The sequence below is a fragment of the Phocoena phocoena genome, chromosome 3 (genome assembly GCF_963924675.1).
Source record: "Phocoena phocoena chromosome 3, mPhoPho1.1, whole genome shotgun sequence".
Classification (NCBI taxonomy): Eukaryota; Metazoa; Chordata; class Mammalia; order Artiodactyla; family Phocoenidae; genus Phocoena; species Phocoena phocoena.
In genome coordinates, this window is record NC_089221.1 from 119,422,188 (window position 1) to 119,447,866 (window position 25,679).

The 25,679-nt window shown below is 40.4% G+C and overlaps 1 protein-coding gene across 1 annotated transcript in view; it reads left to right on the forward strand.

The window, feature by feature from the left end:
• The first annotated feature begins 331 nt into the window (after positions 1 to 331).
• The window catches only part of NDFIP1 (Nedd4 family interacting protein 1), a 51,417-nt gene continuing 26,069 nt past the window's right edge, over positions 332 to 25,679 (forward strand). Inside the window, exon 1 of the mRNA XM_065874047.1 lies at positions 332 to 600. Within this exon, the coding sequence (XP_065730119.1) occupies positions 538 to 600 (63 nt within the window). The 5' untranslated portion in view covers positions 332 to 537. The remainder of the gene's footprint in view (positions 601 to 25,679) is intronic.

Here is a 25,679-nt window from a genome sequence, read left to right on the forward strand (position 1 = left end):
GGCTGTCTCAACCTCCCTGGGCGCCAACGACCTCTACAATGGGGCTGCGGCCCCCGTGTCTGGGGTTTGTGATGAGGGTTAGAAGTGACACGCAGGGGAAGCTCGGTGCTTGGAACGAGGGGCCCATTTACAGCGTCGCCCTCTCTGCGGTGACCTGGGAGCAACCGGGTTTCGAGCGGAACCGACTCCGAAGCCTCAGCCTCGGGGTGCGGGAGGAGGGGCGGAGCCCACCCGGGGCGGCGGCACCACGGGGCGAGGCCGGGCCGGGCGGGCCGGGCGGCGCGAGTCGGGGGCGGGGCGGCGGCGCAGCGTCGTCGTCGTCGTCGTCGTCGTCCCCGCCTCCTCCCCAGGGGCCGCGTCGGAACCTCGGTAGCCGCGGCGTTTACAGCCCGAGGAGAGCGGCGGGCCTGGCAGCGGCAGTGGCCACCGAGACCCACCCGAGGCGCGTCCCCGTCGGCCTCCCGGCGCCCCCAGGCCGCAGCGCCCGCGCACCTTCAGCTCGCTCGCTCGCCCTCCTTCACTGCGGCCGGCTGCGCCATGGCGTTGGCGTTGGCGGCGCTGGCGGCGGTGGAGCCGGCCTGCGGCAGCCGGTACCAGCAGGTAAGCAGCGCCCAGTGTCTCCCCGGCCCTGCCCTACCCGCTGGCCGCTTCAGGCCTCCTCTCCGGCCCCGCCTGTGGCCAACTCGATGCCGCGGCTTGGCAGGCCGCGCTGGGCCTGGGCGGGCCGGGCGGGCCCCGGGCTCGAATTCGAGGCGGCCGCGAGCTGGGCCTGTCCCTCCACCACCCGGGCCGGGACTCGGGCGGTGGAAAAACCTCCGCCCCGCAGTGTTTCTCGCATTTCCCACGGCGGGCGGGTCCCCGGGTCGGAATCCGCGACCCTCCGGAGGCGTCGACCAGGGTGCATTCAGTTTTCCTTTTTCCACCTTGAATTTGATGTCACTGGAAAGAAAGAAAAAAAAAGCGTGAGATGGGAAAGGAAACTGGGTGGAGATGAAAGATTAAAATCGCTGCTACTGCTGCCGACAGCTCTCCGCAGCGAGATGCGATTACTCAGGGTTTCAGAGCCTAGTCTGCTCGTCGAAACCCATCCCCCTCGCTTGCGTTTTAAGACAAAAGTCAAAATGAGACGAGGAATAAGTCTGCAGTTCGCAGTAGATTTGGAAAAGGCGATTAACTGACGATGTCCCTATAATGTCGAGCTACGTTGCAGGCTGCAGGGCGTGTGCCTGAGTGTGTGTTTTCAGAGATTGGAAATGACGTTTAAAGAGATTGAATAGCATAGCTGGGGAGAAAATGTATAGGAGATGATTGGATTATTAGCTCGGGTACGATTTATAAATTGAGGCCCTAGGGAAAACAGCTGCTTGTTTTACTCGCCTGTCTGTAGCCGGGTTTCCCTCGGAAATTCGGGAAGACATTTTGCAGGGTTTTTAGAGGTATTCAATCTAAGACATCGTAATTGTGACAACTGAGCCAGCTGGTAACTGATGTTGATTGGAACTGCAGGTAACTGCTTACATTTTGTTTCAGATGCTTTCACTATAATTTGCATACAAATGGCAATCGTGCTTTTATGAAATTAAATGTCCTATCACAGTTGATCTACAGTTTTATATTTTAGGAGTGAGGAAAACCAGTATGATTAAAACATGTAGATTAACCCTGGTGGGGCCAGTTACTGGGTTGTTTTGCTGTCGTCAGCCCTCTGTTGTAATTTCCTCCCTCCTACAGTCCGACTCCTGATATGACTGATTTTAAGAATTTAGCTTTTTGGTTTCATAAGCACGCCCAAATTGTGGCAATGCAGTCTAGTCGTTAGATCTCTCACAGCCTGGGGTACATGCTTTTTTGTATGACCTTGGGCAAGGCCCTGGGTTCCTCCCTGTTTTAGTAAAATATGATTGACAGGTATCACTTAACTGTCACCAAGGTGTTCACAAATCGCATGTACCCCATCGTGTGATTTAATTCATTCTTTTCATCCTGCCTTGGATAAGGCAAAGAAGCAAAAAGCTGTGGCTTTTCTTTGTGCTGCCATCTTCTTGAGCTATTAGGTAATGCTGACATAACGCTAGAATACAAAAAATTTGGTGGAGTAACAAAATTACGTATCTCTCAGCGTAGTGTTTAATAGCTTTTAATATGCAGAACAGAGGTATGTTAAGGACAGGCCATCGTTTTTACTTTTTTAAAACTTATTATTTTGAAGAAATCTTCAAAAAAAAAAAAGAATGAAAGAAAGACCTAATCTTCCTAGAAAAATTGTAAAATATGAAAGCCAAAAAACCCCAAAACCCCACACCAAAAACCTATCACATACAGATAACCAAAGTTAATATTTTGTGTATTCTTGTGGACTCATAGCTATGTAAGTATACACGAGTGTGTACATGTACAGATAAGGAAAGTTAATATTGATTGAGCATTTATTATGTGCCAGTCATGGTACTGAGTGCTTTATATCCATTATTAAACTTAATCCTCACAAAACCCCTTCGAGGCAGGGTTTGGTATTGTATAGATGACAAGTCAAGACTCCCTAGAGGCTCAGTAAGTTGCTCAAGGTCACAGCTTCTAAGTAGTGATTACAAGGATAAATACATGCTCACCTACTTAAAACACAGGCTTATGGCCCAAATATAAGCATATGCATTCGCAGATATATACATGTGCATATGTATTCTTTTATGTACCCATACATACATATACAGGCACATCTTTGTACATACGTGCAGTTCCAAGGGCCCCTGATTATACTTGTACACACTTTGTGCATATGTGCACATGTATGTTTACATACCCACATGTTCTCAAATACATGTGCATTCACAGATTTGCACGTGTATGTATTGTGCACATATATGTACAAAGGCACACAATATAGCTATATAATAAAATGGGTTCATATTTTAATGTCTGCAGAGCATGCAGTTGTATAGCTGAACCATAATTTAATCAATTGGCTATTGTTGGTCCCTAAGGGTGTTTATCATTTTTTTTCTGTCACTGAAGTTTCTTTTATATACATCTTCAACCATTTCCGTAGTAGAAATTTCTAGGCGTGTAAATGCTTGGTCAGAGAATAGACATATTTAAAAGGCTTTTGAATTATGGAATGTTGAATTGTCCAGGCAGCTTGATAGGAGCATGATACTCTTTGGCTGTCACAAAGGGCCGTTCTGACTTCTCTTTGATCTGGTTAGTCAAATTGAGCTGGTCCTCTAGTGAAGTAAGTGTAATGGAAAACTGTATGATTCATTCATAAATGCAAACAGTGGTTTTGCCTTTATGGCCTTTTGATTGGTAGAGCAATATGTGCACAACTTAGCATTACCACAGACTATACAGATAGGCTGGGCCCATAGGTTTCCTGTCGCTTTATTTTTCCCTTTTTGCATTTTGAAACTGAGATTGTGTGTCCAAACATTCTGAAGCACTGTTTCAGGAAGCTCTAGGTAGGCCCAGTGTTGAGAAACCTGTTGTGTTTTCATCTCTCTGAGGATGTTTACCCTGTTCATCCATTTCAAGCCTTCTTTGCCTCACTGTAATAGATCTTTGGCTATATCATGCATTTTGCCAAATAACTTCCTGAAATGTTTTGAGATATTTGGATTTAAATCCATTGAAAGTAGGCAATGATGACACTGCCATATAGACTTAAAAATAGACTGCAGAGGGCTTCCCTGGTGGCGCAATGGTTAAGAATCCACCTGCCAGTGCAGGAGACACGGGTTCGAGCCCTGGTCTGGGAAGATCTCACGTGCCGCGGAACAACTAAGCCCGTGCGCCACAACTACTGAGCCTGTGCCCTAGAGCCCACGAGCCACAACTACTGAGCCCGCGTGCCACAACTACTGAAGCCCGCACACCTAGAGCCCGTGTTCCACAAGAGAAGCCACCGCAATGAGAAGCCCGTGCACCGCAACGAAGAGTAGCCCCCACTCGCCACAACTAGAAGAAGCCCGTGCACTGCAGTGAAGACCCAGTGCAGCCAAAAAAAAAAAAAGGCTGCAGAATGTTTACTTTTAGATCTGACTCCCTGTCTGCTAAAGAAGTTGCTCGCTTGTGGGCATCACTAATAAGTTTGTATTGTAGTTTGGTGACATTGTAAAGCAGTTTTGGGTAAGTTCTTTCAGGATTGTGAAGGAAGGTTTTGATAGATGAGGGAAATAATTCCATCTCCGGCAGGCCAAACTTTTTCATGTTCAAGTGTTAGATGACGTCATGATCCTAGAGGAAGGAGTGAGTGGTGCCCATGTGGTTTTATTTTTTTATTTTGATTTTTTTTAGTTTCAGAAGACATTATAATTATATCATAGAATGCCCCTTAGGATGTCATGTCAAGATTTTGAGGTTATTTGGTGTATTTGTGGCCTGTATTGCCAATGATCAAAGAAGACTTTTATAAAAATACTGAGAAGATGGGTAGAATTATTTCTTAGAAGAATTTTTTCAGTTGTGGTAAAATATATATGAAGTTTTACCATTTTAACTGTACACTGTTTTTAAGTGTACGGTTAGTTCAGTAGTTGTTTTTTGTTTTTTGGCTGCACTGGTTCTTCGTTGCTGCGCTCGGGCTTTCTTTAGTTGCAGCGGGCGGGGACTACTGTTCGTGGCAGTGCGCGGGCTTCTCATTGCGGTGGCTTCTCATTGCAGAGCATGGGCTCTAGGCGGCGGGCTGCAGTAGTTGTGGCTTGTGGGCTCTAGAGTGCAGGCTCAGTCGTCGTAGCTCACGGGCTTAGTTGCTCCGCGGCATGTGAGATCTTTCCGGACCAGGGATCGAACCCGTGTTCCCTGTATTGGCAGGCGGATTCTTAACCAACCACCGTCTACTAGGGAAGTCCCAGTTCAGTGGTATTAAGTACATTCATATTGTTGGGCAGTCTTCATCACCATCCACTTCCAGAAACTCCATACCCCTTAAACAATAACTCTCTATTTCTCCCTCCCAAGCCCCTGACAGCCAACATTCTGCTTTCTGTCCATGACTTTGATTACTCTAAGTACCTCATATAAGTGGAATCATATAGTATTTGTTCCTTCTGTCTGGCTTATTTCACTCAGCATAATGTCCTCCAGGTTCATCCATGTTGTGGATTTTCTTCCATTTTAAGGCTAAATAGTATTCCATTGTATGTGTATACTATATTTTGTTTATCTACTTTTTGGCCATTGTGAATAATGCTGCTGTGAATATGGGTGAACAAGTATCAGAAGAGTCCCAGCTTTCAATTCTTTTGGATATATTGTTGAATTTGTATAATTTGTAGGTTTTACCATATGAACCAACAATCTGTAGAATTGTTCGTTCATATGGTATTGCTATTTTTAATTTTTTGAGGAACTGCCATACTGTTTTCCATAGAAATGCACTATTTTATATTCCAACCAGCAGTGCATAGGGATTCCAGTTTTGTCACATCCTCATCAACACTTGTTATTTTCTGTTTTGTTTTTGATAAAACCATCTTAATGGGTGTGAAGTGGCATCTCATAATGATTTTGGTTTGCATTTCCCTAATGATTAGTGATATTGAGCATCTTTTTATGTGCCTGTTGGCCATTTGAATATCGTTGGAAAAATGTGTATTCAAGTCCTTTGCCAGTTTTTGAATTGGGCAAATTCAAAAATTCAAATTTTTGAATTGTTTGCTTTTTGTTGTTGAGTTGTAGGCATAATTTCTTTTTTTTAATTGAAGTATAGTCGATTTACAATATTGTGTTAGTTTCAGGTGTACAACATAGTGATTCAGTATTTTCGCAGATTATACTCCATTATAGGTTATTACAAGACACTGGGTATAATTCCTTTTATGTGAATATTCTTGTTGCTTACCTATTTTATATGTAGTAGCTTGTATCTGTTAATCTCATACCCCTAGTTTGTCCCTCCCTCCTTCCCTCTCCCCTTTGGTAACCACAAATTTGTTTTCTATATCTGTGAGTCTGTTTGTTTTGCATATACATTCATTTGTATTAATTTTTACATTCCACATATAAGTGATATCATACAGTATTTGTCTTTCTCTGACTTATTTCACTAAGCATAATATTCTCTAGGTCCACCCACTTGCTGCAGATGGCAGTATTTCATTCTTTTTTGTGGCTGAGTAATATTCCATTGTATGTATATATTAAGAAGATAATGGTGTATGTGTTTGTGTGTGTGTATCTCACATCTTCTTTATGTACATTTTCAACTTTTTACTATGAAAATTTCAAACATATACAAAAATTTAGCGTAATAAATCCTATGTACCCATCACTCAGCTTCAACAATTATCAACAAATGGCTAACCTTGGGACTTCCCTGGTGGTCCAGTGGTTAAGAGTCTGCCTTCCACATATACAATGGAGTATTACTCAGACAAAAAAAGAAACGAAATTGAGTTATTTGCAGTGAGGTGGATGGACCTAGAGACTGTCATACAGAGTGAAGTAAGTCAGAAAGAGAAAAACAAATACCGCATGCTAACACATATATGGAATCAAAAAAAAAAAAAAAAGGTTCTAAAGAACCTAGGGGCAGGACAGGAATAAAGATGCAGACGTAGAGAATGGACTTGAAGACACGGGGAGGGGGAAGGGTAAGCTGGGACTAAGTGAGAGAGTGGCATGGACATATATACACTACCAGATGTAAAATAGATAGCTAGTGGGGAGCAACCGCATGGCACAGGGAGATCAGCTCAGTGCTTTGTGTCCACCTAGAAGGGTGGGATAGGGAGGGTGGGAGGGAGACGCAAGAGGAAGGGATGTGGGGATATATGTATGCATATAGCTGATTCACTTTGTTATACATCAGAAACTAACACAACATTGTAAAGCAATTACACTGCAATAAAGACGTTAAAAAAATAAAAAAAAGAATCCACCTTCCAATGCAGGCGATGCAGGTTCGATCCCTGGTTGGGGAACTAAGGTCCCACATGCCACGGGGTAACTAAGCCCGCACACCACAACTAGAGAGAAGCCCGCGCGCCTCAACGAAAGATCTCGCATGCTACAACAAAGATCCCGCGTGCCACAAGTAAGAACCGACACAGCCAAATAAAAAAACAAACAAACAAAACAAATGGCTAATCTTTTTCATTTATACTCTCTACCATTTTTTTGGAGCCAATCCTAGAAATCATGTCATTTTGTCCATAAATATTTCTGTGTGTAAAAGATAATGGTGTGATATTTTAAGCAGACATTATCACATGAGGAAATATGTCATGAGAGCACTTTTGTAATTTGTTATGAATGTGGAACCAGGATTTGTGAGTGTCAGGAGCTGCAGATCTGCAGCTATCCATTGTATTTGACTCACTCTCTATGAGGTGCTCTAGGAAATCCTCGCATCATCTAAACTGATGCCACCCACTGGTTTGCCTGCATATAACTTCAAATTACTTTATCCTGGACACCAATTATATTACATTACATTAAATTCGATTATAAAATAAATCCTACCATGAGAGTAATTTTGTATTTTGTTAATTTAAAAAAAAGGAAGATGAAGAAATTCAAGTGACATTCTCTGATTTACTTGTTCTTAGGGCTTTAAAATAATTACTTTGGTTTCTTAATCATTTATTCTTACATTATCTTTGTGAACAAGTACAGCCGTTTAGTGGAATCATATTCTTGTAGTAGTGGATAATGCCCATTTAGTTAAAGCAACTTTTAACACTTTAATTAGAGATTACTGCTGAGAATCAACTTGGTGATCTTATCTTTATTCTCAAGTCATTTTTGCCAGTGTGCCAGGCAGTTGGTGAATACCATGTATTGAATCTGTTGAATTTTACACATTCCAGTTGTAATTGCTTCTCGTGGCTGTCTAGATAGAACTACAGTGTATGTTGTTGCTTTCACCAAGTGTAGTAATAAAGTGAGTGTTATCAGACATCACTTTGCACATCCTTCTGTAACAGGCTCATTTTTTCTGAATACCACAATTTATATTAAAAGTTCTAAATACCAGCTCTGAATATTGATCCAATTTAAGAACATTTCTAGTGAAATATTTTCTTACTGATTAAAGCAGTTTCTTTCACGTGTTTTATATATTTCTTCTCCCCTAGCAATTTAGTATAATTTTGACAGTTTCTCTTTTAAATTTGTGTATTGCAATAATATCAGTTAGTAGTAAATCAGAGGCTTGAATGTGATTTGGAGGTCTTTCTGGAGATTGGATATTTATGAATAGACATACAAAGGTTTAGGGAGGGTTTCTGTTTAATAACAATTTCATTTTATTTGTCATTCAGTGTTTAAATGTGGCATTAAATGTTAAACATTTCTTGTGATAAAATAGTACACAGATACATTATATACTGGAGTCAAACAGTAACTTGTAAAGGAAAACTTGACTTCCCTTCTAGTCTCTCCCCAGAGGTGTAACTGCTTCTCAAGTTTAGTGTGTGTTCTTCAGGCTTTCTTCCTTTCCTTTTAAAAAAAAAAATGTTAAAAGTGTTAAATATTTAAAAATAAACTTTACTTTTCGTAACGTTTTTAGATTTTCAGAAACATTGAAGATAGTACAGTTTCTGTATACCCCAGACCCAATTAACCCTTTAACATCTTATATTAGTGTGGTACATTTGTGACAATTAATGAACCAGTATTGATATGTTGTTATTAACTGAAGTCCATACTTTATTCAGATTTTCAGTTTTTATCTGTGTGTTTTTTCTGTTCCACATTACATTTGGTCATCGTATCTCCATAGGCTCCTCTTGGCTGTGACAGTTTCTCAAGTTTTCCATGTTTTTGATGACCTTTACAGTTTTGAGGAGTATTAGTTATTTGCAGGATGTCCCTGAATTGGGATTTTTTTAATTTTATTTTTAATTAATTAATTTATTTTATTTTATTTTTGAGTCTTTGTTGCTGTGCATGGGCTTCCTCTAGTTGCAGCGAGTGTGGGCTACTCTTCGTTGCAGTGCGCGGGCTTCTCATTGCGGTGGCCTCTCTTGTTGCGGAGCACGAGCTCTAGGTGCGTGGGCTTTAGTAGTTGCAGCACGCGGGCTCGGTCGCTGTGGCTCGCAGGCTCTAGAGCGCAGGCTCAGTAGTTGTAGCACACAGGCTTAGTTGCTCCACAGCATGTGGGATCTTCCCGGACCAGGGCTCAAACCTGTGTCCCCTGCATTGGCAGGCAGATTCTTAACCACTGTGCCATCAGGGAAGTCCAGGGATTCGTTGGTTGCTTTTCTCATGATTAGACTAGAGTTGTGGGTTGGAGGGAGGAAGACCACAGAGGTAAAGTGCCATTTTACATCGTGTCATATCAAGAATGCGTACTGTCCCCATGACTTACCACTGTTGATGTTGACCTTCATCATCTGGCTGAAGTAGAGTTTGTCAGATCTCTCTACGTAAAATGACTCTTTCCCCCCTTTTGTACTGTGCTCTTTGGAAGGAAGTCAATGTGGTCACTATGCACAGCCTATACTTAAGGTTTGGGGAGTTAAGTTCCATCACCTCATTGGGGGCAGTGTATCTACATAAATTATTTGGAATTTTTCTGCATGGGACATTTGTCTCTTCTCCATTAATTTATTTATTCAGTGATACTAGTATGAACTCATTAATTTTACTCTGGGTTATAAGCCAACACTATTTTATTTTGTTGCTCAAATTGTTCCAGCTTTGGCCATTGGGATCTCTTTCAGTAGGCACTTGTATCCCTTTGACAGAGCTCCATCTTTGTGGTTTTTTAAAGCACTTCCTTACTTTTTGGCACCAGGCTCACCACGTATATTTTCTGTGCCATCCTGGAATCAGCCATTTCTCCAAGGAACCCTGGTTCCTTTTATTGGAGAATGATGTTAGAAACCAAGATCTGTGCTCATTGCTGCTGGTGTGTCATTGCTTCTAGGTCTTCTAGGCTGACAGAGTAAAGAAATATATGTGTGTATGTATATCCATAAACATTTCATATGTAACCATCTATCTATATTAAACTGACTCTAATCCATTACTACATGGATCACTCTAGCCTCCTTCTCTCTCATCTTTAAACTTCTACTCCAACAGTGAGAGACCTGGCTCCTCCCACCTGCCATCCATTTACTTAATTTAACTTCAGTTCTAATGTACATGTGTAGCAGTATCAGAATTGTTAACTTACACCCCTGTGGGAAACAGTTTTATCAACTAGAGGACAGGGCATATGTACAGTTTCTTTTGCCTTTAGTCTTACAAAGACTGCTCATTTCCAAAGTTACTTAAGTACTTATGTCAGCACCTTTTCTTCTCACCCTCTTTAATGAGGTGGTTTCATAAATTTATAATACAGTTAGATTGTTTTGTCACATTCTGCATACCATCCTGGGAACCACCAACCACCTAACATTTTTTTTTAATTTCACATACATTAAAGTTCATGCATTATTTCACATACATTAAATTTTTTTATTGTATTTCACATACATTAATGTTCACCCCTTGTGCTATAAAGTTCTGTAGGTTTAGACAAATATAGGTTTTGACAAATGTATAGCATCCTTTTTGTTTTTCAAACTACTTTTAAAGAAAAATGATGAGTGATTTCTCATTCTTATTTTGCAAGTTTTCCACTAATCATGTTTTGCTTCTTTTTAAAAAATTCCTTAAAATTTTTTTTTATTTGGAAGTAAATAAAAACTGCAGGAATAGTATAAAATAATGCCCATATAGTATGTATCGCCCAGATTCATCGTAAACATTAAGATTTGATTAACAATGACTACAATCCTATAAAAATTGAAAGCACTACAGGTAAAACTCAAGTCCTTTTAACCACCACCAATCCTTTCTCTATGGGACTCAGTGCTTATTTTGCTGTTTACTTTGTTATTAATTTTAAAAATTTGTTTTGTCCTTGTTAAATTTAGGTGAAATTTTGTGGGCTGTGTAGTCAGGAATATAGTGTTCTTAGTATTTTGAAGCTTTCATTTTAGGAGCTTTATGATATAACGTCCAAACTTTTCATATAACTTTGTGTTAAAAAGCAGTTTTTGAAGGGTGTGATGTACACTTCAGTATCTGGAAGTCTCAATTTGGACATTAAGTAGAGACTGATTCAGGAGAACAAAGAAGGACTTTATCAAAACATCTAATCAGTAATATATTGCCTGACTTCTGCAATGAAGTATGTAGTTGTCATATGACTGTGGGCTAGAACTTCAATCTCTTTCTAGCTTTATTTTCTCCTTTCATAAAATGAAGTAGTAGTTAGATTAGATCATTTTGTCTCCTTCCAGCTTTATGATTGATTGTTTTTGTTTATAGAAGTTGGTGGCTTTGATCCAAAGAGACAGCATTCTATTGATGATTTAGCAAATTTCTTTTATGATGAATAATTATTTTTGAAAATGATGTCAGTAAATATATATGCCCAGTAGATTTTTAAAAAATTATGCATGGTTTAAAAAATAGAAAAATCTCCTTAATATTATGTTTTAAAAGAATAAGTCACTGGTGAGTACAGAGTACTGTTTTGTAATTTCCCACTAGTTAAAACATTCTGTTTGTAGGTCTTTCCCTTCTGGTCAGCTTCAAACAAACATGGTATATCATGACAAAAAGTTAATGATATGGGACTTTCCTGGTGGCACAGTGGTTAAGAATCCGCCTGCCAATTCAGGGGACACAAGTTCGAACCCTGGTCCGGAAAGATCCCACATGTCACGGAGCAGCTAAGCCCGTGTGCCACAACTACTGATCCTGCACTCCAGAGCCCGCGAGCCACAACTGCTGAGCCCACGTGCTAGAACTACTGAAGACCGCGCACCTAGAGCCCGTGCTCCACAGCAAAGAGAGGCCACCACTATGAGAAGCCCGCACACCGCCAACGAAGAGTAGCCCCGCTCGCTGCAACTAGAGAAAGCCCACGCACAGCAACGAAGACCCAGCGCAGCCAAAAATAGATAAATAAATAAATTAAAAAATAAAAAGTTAATGATGCTTTTAGAAATCAGAAAAGTTAATCAATAATTTAAAATTTTTTCAAATAAACTTTTTTTTTTTTTTTTTTTTTTTTTGTGGTACACGGGCCTCTCACTGTCGTGGCCTCTCCCGTTGCAGAGCACAGGCTCCGGACGCGTAGGCTCAGTGGCCATGGCTCACGGGCCCAGCCGCTCCGCGGCATGTGGGATCTTCCCGGACCGGGGCACGAACCCGTGTCCCCTGCATCGGCAGGCGGACTCTCAACCACTGCGCCACCAGGGAAGCCCCAAATAAACTTTTTAAGAGCAATTTTAGGCTCACAATAAAATCAGTAATCTTTTAAAAGGAAGAAAATACCAATTTTAAAAGTATTTTTAGCTTTTTTAAAAGAAACTGGCTCTTGATTTCTCATTTTTCTTTTTTTTTTTTGCGGTACGCAGGCCTCTCACTGTTGTGGCCTCTCCCGTTGCGGAGCACAGGCTCCGGACGCGCAGGCTCAGCGGCCATGGCTCACGGGCCCAGACGCTCTGCGGCATGTGGGATCTTCCCGGACCGGGGCACGAACTCGTGTCCCCTGCATCGGCAGGCGCACTCTCAACCACTGCGCCACCAGGGAAGCCCCCTCTCGTATTCTTATTCACTGCTTTTAGCAGTTGCATTTTCACAAGTTTGGAAAATCTGCTCATGTTATTATAGAAATAGCATAAGAAGTATGAATTGAGGGTTATCTGCAGCCTTGAGGATCTTACACATGATTGATTGTTGATAGGAGATTCCTTTCAACACTTGTCCTTGTGAAGCAGAATTGCATTTTCAGATGTAATAGTATTTTAGAGTGTACATACTTAAAATCAGTTCTACTCAGTCATGCATGTGAGGGTGAGTAGCATTAATGCTCTCAAGCACATTGGTCCAATTTCATTTTAGGTGAGAGTTAATTGAGGTGATCACAGTTATGTGATGTTGTAAGCTTTACAGCCATCTTGTCACCATTCAGCTCTGGCCAAAATGACTAGCTGAGTCGAGGGGGAGAAAAGGCAAATTATGCTGGGCATGAAAGGTAATTATTGGCTTATTAGCTTCACCATTATTTGGAAGGTTAAAATATCTTATTTTCTATATATCAGTTAGGTTTAAGGTAATCCAAATGCCATTTTATATTTAGGACTTCACATTTTAGTGAAAATATTTAAGTAAGAATCTGTAATTGTGTTTGAAAGGATCTCAGCAATTTCCATCATATACCTTTCTAACCCTGATTTTGTATTTCTCTTAGCAGGTTGCTTTAACTGTTATTTAGCAGTACCTAGTTACTGCTGTAGTTATTTCTAGGAAGTGAACTTTTTTTCCCATGAGAAAAATATAGACTGACTTTCAAATACTACAGTGATATTACAAAAGAATATTTAATAATGAAGGAAAATTCCACCATGTAGTGAGTGAAAAAGGTTATAAGATGATTTGTATTCCCCCAGAAGGCTGGAAGGATATCTGAAAGATGGGATTGTGGTGGTTTTTATTTTCTTCTCTATATTTTTGTCAAGTTTTCTCCTTGTGAGCCTAGGAATCTTAGAAAAAAAATTTTTTTTAATCGCTGTGTGCTGTTTATTATTATGAAAATGTTACTTTTATGCTTGTCTTATATGTATAGAGTACACTTTTTTCCCCCCAGATTTGTATCTTGGTTTTTAAAGTGTCAAGCTTCCATTCATCAAAGACTTTTCATCTTGTGAGCCATCTGCAATCTACGTAATAAGGCATTTATGAAGTGCCAGCTTGCGTGTTTAAATATTATGGAATGCAAAAGGATGTGCCACGGGCCTTCCTAATTAAAAGTTGACTAAGTACCTGTAGAGTGCTGCTTTGTTTGTCCTCGTTCCTTCGCATCTTGCCTTCCTTTTCTTCTTTCCCTTTTAGTACCCAGCATAATTTGATGCATATAGTTAAGTATTCACTAAATACCTGTTGAATGACTTCAATCCATGGGAATGTATTATGGTATTGATACAATATTAATTCAGAAAATAAGATAGTAGATAAAAGGCATTATCTTGATGGAAGAGATCACCTACTTCCAGAGACTTCTTAGGAAGCTTCTGAGAAGATGTAACTTGAGCCTGGCCTTGAAGGATAGGTAAGAGGTAGATGGGGGAGACCAGGACTTGGGAGAAGGGGTGGAGTTGGACTCTCATGATTTGTTGTTTCCCTGGGGAACTTGTTTCACTTCGTGGAATACATCACCTTCTCTGGCCAGGAGGTCTCCTGTTGCTCTACTTCCTCTACCTGGAATGCTCCCTTCTTCCCAGCTCCCCTCTCAGTTAAGGTAGTCTGTCCTAAGGGGAGTTTGAGTACCTCCCCTCTCCCCCAGTTAGGTTAGTTTCCCATGAATACGAGATTACTCTTTCATGACACATTTTGTAATCACATTTTAATCTTTTAAAATTTATTTTTCATATCTTACAGATAGTTATACTTACATATAGGTTAGAGTCAGATAGATCTTACAGGCTTATTACCCAAAACAGCAGTCTCCTGCTTACTTGCCTGCTTCTTAGCTCTTTCTTTTGCTGTTTCGCTGTTATCTGTGAAGGTAAAAAACATTTATAGGGTGTTACTTCTTGATTTTTCAGTTTTCAGGGTTTTTTAAATTGACTTACCACTAGGAGATTTAAGGATTTAGCTCTCTTTTACCACCCTCCCACAACTGCATGTACTCCCATTTCCTGTCTCTCCATTTTTCTAGTATAGTTATATCCACAATGTAGTTAGATCAGTATTCAGTATTTACAGTAATATGTTGTATGCTGTGGTTATTTTCCTTGCCTGACAGTATCTTATTTTCTCTAAAGTTAACAACAAATTCTTTTGTTTGCCTAATTTTCTAAGTATATATCATAAATTGCTTATAACATGAATTCATTCTCAGACTCTCACTTAATAATCTTAATGGTTTTGGGTTTTTTTTTTTTAGATTTTATTTATTTATTTATTTATTGGATGCGCCGGGTCTTCGTTGCTGTGCGCGGGCTTTCTCTAGTTGCGGTGAGCGGGGTCTACTCTTTGTTGTGGTGCGTGGGCTTCTCATTGCGGTGGCTTCTCTTGTTGCGGAGCATGGGCTCTAGGTGCACGGGCTTCAGTAGTTGTGGCTCGTGGGGTCAGTAGCTGTGGCTCGCAGGCTCTAGAGCTCAGGCTCAGTAGTTGTGGTGCACGGGCTTAGTTGCTCCGTGGCATGTGGGATCTTCCCAGACCAGGGCTCGAACCTGTGTCCCCTGCATTGGCAGGTGGATTCTTAACCACTGCGCCACCAGGGAAGCCCCTCTTAATAGTTTTTTGATATTTTCAAACACATCAGGTATTTTATTGATTTCATTGTTGGGATGGTGTGTGTGGCTCTTTCCTGGTTTTTTGACTTGTTCTAGAAGGCTGTTCTCAAGGTCTGCTGTTTAGTTGTTATCCTAGGGATTTCCTTTTCCAACTTTTTAAATTGAAGCCCTTTCCCTTGATTCACATCTCTTTTTTTCTTGGTTTATTGTCTCATATCCATGGAACATACACTCCAGTATCTTTCTGAGGAAGAATGCATGTGGGTTAAACTTTTTTTTTTAATCTTCACCCTTACTTCAACTTCTGGGTTGGAAACATTTTCCTTTAGAATTTTGAAAGCTATTTGTTGCATTGCCTTCTAGGTTCCACTATTAGGAAGACCGAAGCCAATTGTGATGTCTGATTCTTTAAATGTGGCCTACTTTCTCTGTTTTTCTGGAAGCCTTTAGGAGCTTCTTTATGTCCCCAGTGTTATTAAATTTCACTATGCTGTACCTTGGTGTAGATCTGTTTACATCTGTTGTGCTAGGCACTCAGTGGGTCCTTTTGGTCTAGAAGCTCATGTCCGTTAGTTCTGGGAAATTTTAGAAAGTGTTTGTTTGATTTTTTTTTCTCTGCTTTAATTTTTTTTTCCTTCTCTCCTTGGATCTTTTGTACTGATTCTTTAAAGTTGTTTATTTAATTTTTTAAATTTTATTTATTTATCTATTTGGCTGCGCTGTGTCTGAATTGCAGCACGTGGGATCTAGTTCCCCCACCAGGGATCGAACCCAGGCTCCATACATTGGGAGCACGGAGTCTTAACCATTGGACCACCAGGGAAGTCCCTTAAAATTTTTTTTAACCTCTTCTTATATTTTCACCTGTTTTTCTCTACTTTCTATGAGAGATTCTCAATTTTATATTCTAACTCTTTGATAAAATTTTAATAATATGTTATTTTTAATTTTCAAAAACTCTTTAATTGTCCCTACCCCCCATTTTAGCACACCGTCCTCGTTTTATGGTTTTAATTTTTTTTCTCTTATTTCTCTGAGATTACAGAAAGTTTTTTTCTTTCTTTTTAAGAACTTCCTGCGTAGTTCTTTCCTCCGTGTTGCATTTATTCTCTTTGCTTTGGTCTTTTATGACCTTTTAGTTAGAAGTATGTGGTGATCTTTGTCTGCTTGGTTAAGAGTACACAATCAGTAAAGCAGTTTGGAAGCTCAGTATGCTTGATGGAACTTCTTGTGGGGGCTTCTTGCCTTCTAATCTAACTAGGCTGTTTCTTTGAGTGACAGTGTTTTCAAATCTTTCTTCTTGGGCTGGTCAGTTTCCCCAGAGAATAGGCCTGACTGTTACTGTTCTGGGAGCTGATTGGCGGAGGAAGACTGGGATATCTCAAGGTTTAGTACATAAACCTCTCACTTAATCACTCTTTTCTGATCTGCTGTTCTTTCTCCTAAGCTCTGGTGTCTCCAGTCCAGACCTCTCCACCTCAGTCTCTCCAGAGAGAGTCTTCTAATGGGGATTCTGGGAGCTGTGTTTGTTTAACTGGGTCTCCGGGCTTCCCTGGTGGCGCAGTGGTTAAGAATCCGTCTGCCAATGCAGGGGGCACTGGTTCGAGCCCTGGTCCGGGAAGATCCCACATGCCACAGAGCAACTGAGCCCGTGCGCCACAACTAGTGAACCTGCGCTCTAGAGCCCGTGAGCCACAACTACTGAGCCCACGTGCCACAGCTGCTGAAGCCTATGCACCTAGAGCCTGTGCTCCGCAACAAGAGAAGCCACCGCGATGAGAAGCGCACACCCTGTAACCAAGAGTAGCCCCCGCTCACTGCAACTAGAGAAAGCTCGCGCGCAGCAACAGAGACCCAACTCAGCCATAAATGAATGAATGAATGAATAACTGGATCTCCAACTTCCCTTTCTGCTTTTAAATCTAATTTTCACTCTTATTTCCGCTGGTACCTGCTACCACTGATTCTTGAGCCTTTGGAGGGTACAGTGCAAGACAGGTTGATTTTTCTGCTTTCTGGGTTAGGATTCAGGTTTCTTGGGTCTGCTGTGTACATTGTTTCCTGTCTTCCTGCTTCTAACTTGCAGGATTTTATTGCTGCTTTGTCTCCTGTTAATCGATTTTGAATTTTTTTTGCCTCAAATTTAATAAAACTTTAATAACATTTACATTTGAGAGGATTTTGGAAGGTATAAGAGGCAAATGTGTGTGTTTAATCTTCAGCTGGAAAATTATGATTGTAATTACTTCTTTTGATGGTCTTTTCTTTGGTAAGCTTTAGACTTAGTGAGGTAAAAAACATCAGTCATGGCCTGACATGTTCTTTGAGTGGTGTTAATTATAAAATGCAAGCGATTATACACTTGCATATTGGAACATTCTCTGATAGGGTGAAGGGACAGATATGAAATGCTTAATGAATCTTCCTCTTGGTTCTCGTTCTTGCAGGAGAAGGGGACCTCATGACCAGGCCGAAGTTAAGGCAGCCTCTTGAATAGAATACCTTTCACCATCCGTAATCTCTGTCTCAGTATGCTGTATTCCAGGCATCATCATCATCATCATATAATAATAATAATAGTGAGCAAGCATAGCTGAGAGAGCTCTGTAGCTCCTGGGGCTAGCAGAGCCAAGCAGGCTGCAGTCAGCATGAGTCTCTGGATTCTAGGCATGTCTGTCACTTTCTGGGGCTGTACATTTGACTTTACCATCTTATTATTATTATTATTTTTGAAATTATAATCATGCTTATTTTTCAAAAATATTTCTTTATTTTTGTCTGCGTCGGGTCTTAGTTGCGGTGCGCGGGCTTCTGTCTGGTTGTGGCATGTGAGCTCAGTAGTTGTGGCGTGTGGCCTTAGTTGCCCTGTGGCATGTGAGATCTTAGTTCCCTGACCAGGGATCGAACCCATGCCCCCTGCATTGGAAGGCAGATTCTTAACCACTGGACCACCCGGGAAGTCCCTTTACTATCATTTTAATGTAGAATATTCCATTTTTTGGATATGCCAATTGGTAGTTTTTAGAAGGGAAAACTTTCTAGGAATTAGTGTGATCAATCAAAATACCAATTTTCCTTCATATGTACCACAAACATTTACTGAATACCTATTTGTACCCAATACTCTATGCTAAATGTTTTATTTCCTAAGAGCTGAAGGTTGGAGAGGTCTGTTTCTCTTTTGTGTTTCTTATACTCTTGTTACCATTTCTTTTTAAAATAGGTAACTCTGGAACCATAGTGTTGATGTATGTAATGCATAGTACTTTATGAAGCATGAAGTAGTGATGGGGATGCCACCTGCTGTTGATCACTCATGGAATCATCATCACTGTCCCTTCCACAGATATAGCAGTCATCTGCATGTGGCTCCATACCTAGCCTTATATTATTTGGTGATTTGTAAAGTAACATGAATACTTAAGATAAATGTGAACTATTAAGTCAAGATGGCATTAAGGTTAGCTGCCATTTCTTCAGGTAGGTTTCTGTTAAAGCTACACCTCCATGCTTGCTTTAGTCAACATGTGCTAATAAGGTATCCATGATATGCCACTCACTGTTAAGTGCTGGGGTGAATACAGCAGTGAACCATATGAAGGTCCCAGTCTGCAGAGGGCTCACAGTCTACACTGTTAACCCAGCAAGGGCTCGTGTGCCTGTGGCACAGAAAGCCAAACTCTGGCAGCGGGTATTTGCAGCAAAATAAGGGTTTATTTGAAGGTGCCAAGCAAGGAGAACCGGGCAGCTTATGCTCGAAAGACCCAAACTCTCTGATGGCTTTCAGGCAAGGGTTTTTTTTTTTTGGCTGCGTTGGGTCTTTGTTGCTGCACGCGGGCTTTCTCTAGTTGCGGAGAACAGGGGTTACTCTTCTCATTGCGGAGGCTTCTCTTGTTGTGGAGCATGGGCTCTACGTGCACAGGCTTCAGTAGTTGCAGCACGTGGGCTCAGTAGTTGCAGCACGTGGGCTCAGTAGTTGCAGCATGTGGGTGCTAGAGCATGCAGGCTTCAGTAGTTGCAGCCTAGGAGACTAAAGCCTTTCTTTCTGCAAACAAGAAACAAAGGACAGGGACACGGGTTCGAGCCCTGGTCCGGGAAGATCCCACATGCTGCAGAGCAGCTAATCCCGTGTGCCACAGCTACTGAGCCTGTGCTTAAGGGCCCGCGAGCCACAACTACTGAAGCCTGTGCGCCTAGGGCCTGTGCTCTGCAACAAGAGAAGCCACCGCAATGAGAAGCCCGCACACCGCAACGAAGAGTAGCCCCCGCCCATAGCCCCCGCTCACTGCAACTAGAGACAGCCCGCGCACAACAACGAAGACCCAACACAGGCAAAAATAAATAAATAAATAAATAAAATTTAAAAAAAAAAAAGAAAGGACAAGAAGAGCCTTTTGTACCTGGGAAGGCCCCACAGGGTCCTGTTTCATTCATTTCCCCCTGTTCTTTGATAGCCCTCAATCCTGAGAGGAACAGGGACAGAACCAGAAACGAAATAAAGTTTTGGAGAGAGATTAATCATAAACTGAGCAGGGGAACTCAGTTTTAGGGGGACACGGTTTCAGGAATCCTCTGCCAGTCTCCTTTTCTCCCCCTCTGGAACTGTTAGTGAGTATGATTTACGTACAGAAGCATGCACAAATCATAAATGTGTATTGTAGTTCAGTGAATTTTCACAAGCTGAACATGCACGTTAACTAGTACCCAGATCAAGCAACAGCATTACCAGCACTCCAAAAGCTCCCTTCATGTGCCCTTCCAGTTGTGCCCCTGCCCTGGGTGACTACTCAGCTGGCAGACTAGGCTTGCCTGCTTTTGCTCTTTACATAAGTGTAATCGTACAGTAAATGCTCTTGTGTCTGGTTTCTGTTGCTCTGCATTATGAGATTCACCCTTGCTGTTGTGTGTTGTTATAGTTTATTCATTCACATGGTTGTATAATATTCCATTGTGTGAAGTTGTAATTTAGTTAGTTACCCATTCTGCTGTTGATGGGCATTTGGGTAGTTTCCAATTTTATGAATACTGTTGCTTTGAACATCCTGGTGTGTCTTTTGGTGAACATGTGTGTTTCTGTCAGGATGTATAACTAGAGTATAATTGCTGGGTCATACAGTATGTATGAATTCATCTTTAGTAGATATTGCTAAACAGTTTTCTGAAGTGGCTCTACAAATTTACATTCCCAGTACGAGAGTTCTGGTTGTTATGTACCCTCAACAACATTTGGTATTTTCTGCTTTTTTATTTTAACTATTATCTGTGGTTTTAATTTGCATTTCTGTGAGGACTATTGAAATGCAGCACTTTTAAAATATGTTTATCAGCCATTTGGCTCTCTTCTTTTGTGAAGTGTCTATTCAAGACTTTTGCCCATTTTTCAGTTCTGTGTTTTCCTTTTTGTTATGGCTTTTTAGAAGTTTTTTTTTAATGTATGCTGGATATGAGTCCTTTGTCCAGAAGGTATGTCTTCTATTCTGGGTTGTCTTTTCGTTCTCTCAGTAGGGTCTTTTGAATGAATAAAAGTTCTTAATTTGAGAAGCACATGTGGATGAACATCTTCATGTCCTTGTGCACAAAAAAGCTAACGATAAATGAAGAAATTGATAGTTCACTTTTGAAGATCTGTAAGATGGATATGTACTACTTCTGCAGGAACTTGCTGATAAAAATATGCCATCCCTTGTGATGACCCAAACACTAAGCTGACCACAGAGTAGAAAATACTGACATATGAAAAACAAGTAGAGCCCAGAAGAAACCAGTAACTGTACCTAAGAAAGAATTTCCTTTGGCATTTTATTATAATGGTATATAGGAATAGTGCTTCTGTCAGTAGATTTAATGGAAAAGTTATTTTGTCCATGTTGACAAATGTTGATCTTAATAATTGTACATAAAGCATCATTTAACAAATTTCATCAAGTTAACTTTTTAATATCCCAAATTATCAGCCTAAATAATACTATTCTGGCTTAAAATAGCAACCAGTCTTTCTAGTAAATTAATGAAAAAATGGAAGTGTTCTTTCAGGAATATTAAGGGGTAATAGTCAAATTGGTGTGATTGTGGCATGTAATAGTGCCTGGTAAAATTTCATTGAATGAAATCATTAAAATTTCTGACTATCCATGAAGAAGGCTGTTGTGGGCTATTGCAGAAGAAAAGGCAATGGAGAGAATGGAAAGCATGAATCGCAACATATTTACATCTAATTCTATTCCTGTAGGTTATGTATCTACATTAATAGCATTTACTTTTATTTTTGGCTGCACTGGGTCTTAGTTGTGGCATGTGGGATCTAGTTCCCTAACCAGGGATCGAACCCGGGCCCCCTGCATTGGGAGCGTGGAGTCTTAACCACTGGACTACCAGGGAAGTCGCCGCATTTACATTCTAAGTACTCTTTCTGCAGTACAGCTGTTTTTCAGAAAAGTTGTACAAATCAAACTAATTTAAATATATTGCTAGATAGGCATGTAGTTTGATGATAGCCTTGCATTGTACTGATTTAAAAGGGTTGACTTCTTTTGTAATTTTAATATTGCATTATATAATTGTTTTACCAGTCAGGATTTTAGGAGAGACATATATGTGTATGTATGGTATATATGTATCTTAAATATATGTATCTTTATATATATGTCTTTATATGTGTACATTTACACATACATATATATGTGTGTATTAGTGTGTATATGTGTGTATAAAATCTTAATGGAGACTAGAAATGTTCTGCATGCCAAGTCCAAAATCCTTTCAGTTCTGTTGTGAGTTTATAAATAGGAACAGATAATTGTAAAAAATTGTTCTTGAAATTTAAAAGAACCATTGAATAGATGCCAGTTGTAGTCCACGTTCTGTTGGGACAATTTTTTTTTCATAAAGTGTTGCTTAATGTATCATTTTAAGTGGTGAATAATTAGGAGTTCATTTTTGCTTTCATGATGATATTTTAGAGCTTCAACGTATCTTAGAAGAGGACAACATGTAGGGTTTTAAAAACACAAACAGTATTTACCACTCATGGACTAGATTTTATGTAAACTATTTTAAAATGAATCTGATCTAGCTCCTATTTTCATATTGTTTATTCTGTAAACAAAAGATGAACTGTCCTGTCAGAGGCAAGGGGAACAAGCCAGGTGTTTAGTCTCCAGTTCAACTTGTCTTTGCTGGGACGTTTAATTCCTTCTCCAAGTGGGTTCTGGAGCGCTGAACTAAGAACTGAGTTTTCTTATGGAACCAAAAAGTGGAGAAGAGGTGAGACTCAAGTCATGGATTGGTTAGTACATAGTTGGATGCTACTTCTTAAAACATATTATGTTCAGGGACAAAGAGACTTACCTATTTGAAAACCATGTGATTGTTCCTTATTTCCCCAATCTTTATAAAATCATGAAGCATGGCAAGGGGTGGGGGGGGCACTTATCATTAACCTGGAAGGTTCTTGGCTGTAGATTTTGCTGAAGCTAGGTGACAGAAAACACTGGGCACCATTTACTTGACAGTGCCTTGGTGAAGCCATCAGTAGTGAAAATACTTGGATGTAAGATGTGGATCCCAGGGCTTGGCAGGTTGATGGCAGCTTTCTGGTGCCACCCAAAAATCTCACAATGCCCACTATCATAGCCATAGTTGGCTAGTTTAGTGTCTTCATGGATGAGGAGTTATTTCTCCTAGTGCCTTGGCTTCTTAATAAAGTTGGAGTTGGTGATGAGTGGCTACTATGTTGCCTTCCTCTTTTCTCTCTGGATGGTATGCCTTCACTTGTTATTTGGACCTCAGGTGAAAAAAAGAAGAAAAGCCATCAAATTGGTGATCATAGTTTGTAGCATTTGCTCTCATTTCTAAGGACTAACATAAATACTGAGTTAGAATATTTTCTCTCCTTCCAAACCAGATTATATTCATCAGTTGTATTTATGTATGTTAACGGTGATAACCACAAACATCTTTAAATAGAAAGCTTTACAAACTGCTGGCCTTTCTGAGGAGATTTACTGTAGTATACTTTTCACCTCTTATTGCCATTGTCTTTTTAAAGCATTATTCTAATTACTTTGCTTTGGTGAATTTTGATTTTTAATTGTGTTTTCATTTTGCTGTTAAGAGGATTTGCATTTATCTTTTCCCTCTGCCATGAGAGCTGCTGTTGGGGATAGTCTAAATCCAGTGGTTGTTTGTTTTTAAAGTTATCTTTAGGTAAACAAAGTAGAAAAAAATCATGATGTTTATTCTCAGCTCTTAAAACAGATTGTTAGTCAGACTATCTTTTAATTTCTTGATCCTAATATTTTTCTTTTCAGGAAAGGAGAATATTAAGGAATTTTTTAAAAATCATGATGAGGTTATAATTCATTGTGTTATTTTTTTCTTTTTATCCATTCATATATATGTGTTCCGTGTTAAGCTCTGGAGATATTTATTTATGGGATCAGGACCTATCCCCTCCCATTAAAGGACATAGACATTGATTTAGCAAGAAAATACTGATTTGGAATAGTCAATTTTCAGTGTCATTTTAAATGAAATGTGCAGTTTTAGAAAATACTCTTTTTTTGAGGTGTAATCCACATACCATAAAATTCATCTTTTTAAAGTGTACAATTAAGTGATTTTTACTGTGTTCACACGGTTTTGCAACCATTGCCACTGTCTAATTCCAGAACATTTGAATCACTCCCAAAAGAAACATGACACTATTAGCAGTCCGTCACTCCCCTTTCTTCCCTTCCTCAGCACCTGGCAACCACCAGTCTACTTTCTGTCTCTCTTGGATTTGCCGTTTCTGGAGACATTATATAAATGGAATCATACAGTATGTGGCGTTTTGTGACTGGCTCCTTTGCTTAGCATAATAATGTTTTCAAGGTTGACCCAGGTTTTAGCACGTATCAGTACTTTACCGCCATTTTTTTGTTGTTGTTAGGTTGATTTATTCCTATCCATCCTTTTGTATGGATATATCATATTTTGTTTATCCATTCATTTGAAGAGAACCATTTGACTATTATAAATAATGCTGCTATGAACATTCATATATAAGTTTTTCTGTGAAAATTTGTTTTCATTTCTCTTGAGTATATGTCTAGGAGTGGAATTGCTGGATCCTTTTATAACTCTGTGTTTAACTTTTTTTTGAGAAACAGCCAAACTGTTTTCCGCAGTGGCTGTACTACTTGACATTCCTACCAGCAGTGTATGAGGGTTCTAATTGCTCCACATATTCAACATTTGATTTTTTTCCTTTTTTTTTTTTTTTTTTTTACGCGAGCCTCTCACTGTTGTGGTCTCTCCCGTTGCGGAGCACAGGCTCCAGACACGCAGGCTCAGTGGCCATGGCTCACGGGCCCAGCCGCTCCACGGCATGTGGGATCTTCCCGGACCGGGACACGAACCCGTGTCCCCTGTATCGACAGGCGGACTCTCAACCACTGCGCCACCAGAGAAGCCCCCCGTTTTTCCTTTTTTTTTTTTTTATGGCCATATTCATTCGTGTGACGAGGTAGCTTGTGGTTTTGATTTGCATTTCTTTTTTTTTTTTAATTTATTTTTGGCTGTATTGGGTCTTCCTTGCTGTGCATAGGCTTTCTCTAGTTGCGGTGAGCGGGGGCTACTCTTCGTTGCGGTGCACGTGCTTCTCACTCTGGTGGTTTCTCTTGTTGAAGAGCATGGGCTCTAGGCACGCGGGCTTCAGTAGTTGTGGCGCATGGGCTCAGTAGTTGTGGTGCACGGGCTTAGCTGCTCCGTGTGGCATGTGGAATCTTCCCGGACCAGGGCTTGAACCCGTGTCCCCTGCATTGGCAGGCGGATTCTTAACCACTACACCACCAGGGAAGCCCCTGATTTGCATTTCTTGATGACTAATGATGTTGAGCGTCTCATGTATACTGGCCATTTGTATATCTTCTTTGGAGAAATGTCTATTAAAATTAGATTGTCTTTTTATTGTTGAATTTCTCTTTGTCAGAATTACCTTTAGCAGAGAACTACTCTTTTTTTTTCTTTTTTTTTTTAAATTTATTTCTGGTTGTGCCGGGTCTTAGTTGAGGTAGGTGGGCTCCTTAGTTGCAGCTCACCAACTCCTTTAGTTGCGGCACACGTGCTCCTTAGTTGTGACATGCGAACTCTTAGTTGTGGCATGCATGTGGGAATCTAGTTCCCTGACCAGGGATCGAACCCGGGCCCCCTGCAGTGGGAGGTGGATTCTTAACCACTGCACCACCAGGGAAGTCCCAGGAGAACTATTCTTGAATGTAAAGAATTCGGTGGTGGTAGAATATTTTATAGTCAGTATACTATATACAATTAAAAATCTACAAACAGGTGGTTGCCAGAGGGAAGGTGGGTTGGGGGGCAGGTGAAATAGGTGAAGGGGTTTAAGGGGTACAGAGTTCCAGTTTTAAAATATAATAAGTAAGTCACGGGGTTGTA